The following is a 1383-nucleotide window of genomic DNA, read 5'->3' on the forward strand; positions in this document are numbered from 1 at the left end:
AAATATTAAACCCTTATCACATTGTTACAGTCCAGATAAACACTTGATGTATATGTGGTAAGGTTTTACTAGACATAGGGTTTATAGAGTATTTTATATATAAATATTAAACCCTTATCACATTGTTACAGTCCAGATAAACACTTGATGTATACGTGGCAAGGTTTTACTAGACATAGGGTTTATAGAGTATTTTATATATAAATATTAAACCCTTATCACATTGTTACAGTCCAGATAAACACTTGATGTATACGTGGCAAGGTTTTACTAGACATAGGGTTTATAGAGTATTTTATATATAAATATTAAACCCTTATCACATTGTTACAGTCCGTGATGCAATTTATGTTCATACTCTGTCTAAATACTGTGTTTTTACAATAGCCCTGCAATGTTGTTTCTGGTGGCTTGACAGGTGTGTCTTTGTATGGAATAGCATGAATACCCGTTTCATTTTCCATCTGTTTGAAGTATGCAGTGGTTGAATGGGAGATATAACTAGAAGCTATTAGTTGGTGGACTCGTACTGTGTTGGCCTCGCTTTCAGATGGAGGTCTTTCATGATTATGTTGTGTATTGTTCTCTAGCTGGTATATGTGGATGCCACTGACTATTGCATTCATTGTATACAAGATGCCCAACCTTACTACCACTTGGGTACTGTTATTGCAGGTCTATTTCAGTATGGCTCTGGTGCCTCAAGTTGATCCACATTTCTTTGTTTTCCAATGCTGTCATATACAAAGGATATAATAAATTTTGAAAACTTGAAGTCCCTGATTTGAACATATCTAGTTTGTGATCTAGTGTTATAAATATTGTGTTCAATAAGACTTTTTTTACATCCCCTTCCAAAAGCAGTCAATCTTCAGTTGTATCACATTATACCTACAAAATACCTAACAGTGATAAAATATATTTCTAATAAATCGTACCATTCCACTACAACTTTATATTGGCTGGGGTTGTCACATGACTTTCTGATTAGCATATTCCAAATAATTTTAATATAATATACTCAACCTTGTAGTGCAAAGCAGTTAAAGTACAAGACTAATGACTTTAATTTAAAGCAGACTTCCATATCTCAAAGGGAGATTAGTTATAATTCGGTCATTAATTTAAAGCAGACTTCCATATCTCAAAGGGAGATTAGTTATAATTCGGTCATTAATTTAAAGCAGACTTCCATATCTCAAAGGAAGATTAGTTATAATTCGGTCATTAATTTAAAGCAGACTTCCATATCTCAAAGGAAGATTAGTTATAATTCGGTCATTAATTTAAAGCAGACTTCCATATCTCAAAGGAAGATTAGTTATAATTCGGTCATTAATTTAAAGCAGACTTCCATATCTCAAAGGAAGATTAGTTATAATT

General features: G+C 32.5%; 1 protein-coding gene across 1 annotated transcript in view; it reads left to right on the forward strand.

The window, feature by feature from the left end:
• LOC106476367 (rho guanine nucleotide exchange factor 11-like) overlaps positions 1-1383 on the forward strand; it is a 15683-nt gene that overhangs the window by 10735 nt on the left and 3565 nt on the right. The window contains exon 6 of the mRNA XM_013937027.2: positions 591-685. Within this exon, the coding sequence (XP_013792481.2) occupies positions 591-685 (95 nt within the window). The remainder of the gene's footprint in view (positions 1-590; positions 686-1383) is intronic.

Source organism: Limulus polyphemus, unplaced genomic scaffold, assembly GCF_000517525.1.
Source record: "Limulus polyphemus unplaced genomic scaffold, Limulus_polyphemus-2.1.2 Scaffold10395, whole genome shotgun sequence".
NCBI classification, from domain to species: Eukaryota; Metazoa; Arthropoda; class Merostomata; order Xiphosura; family Limulidae; genus Limulus; species Limulus polyphemus.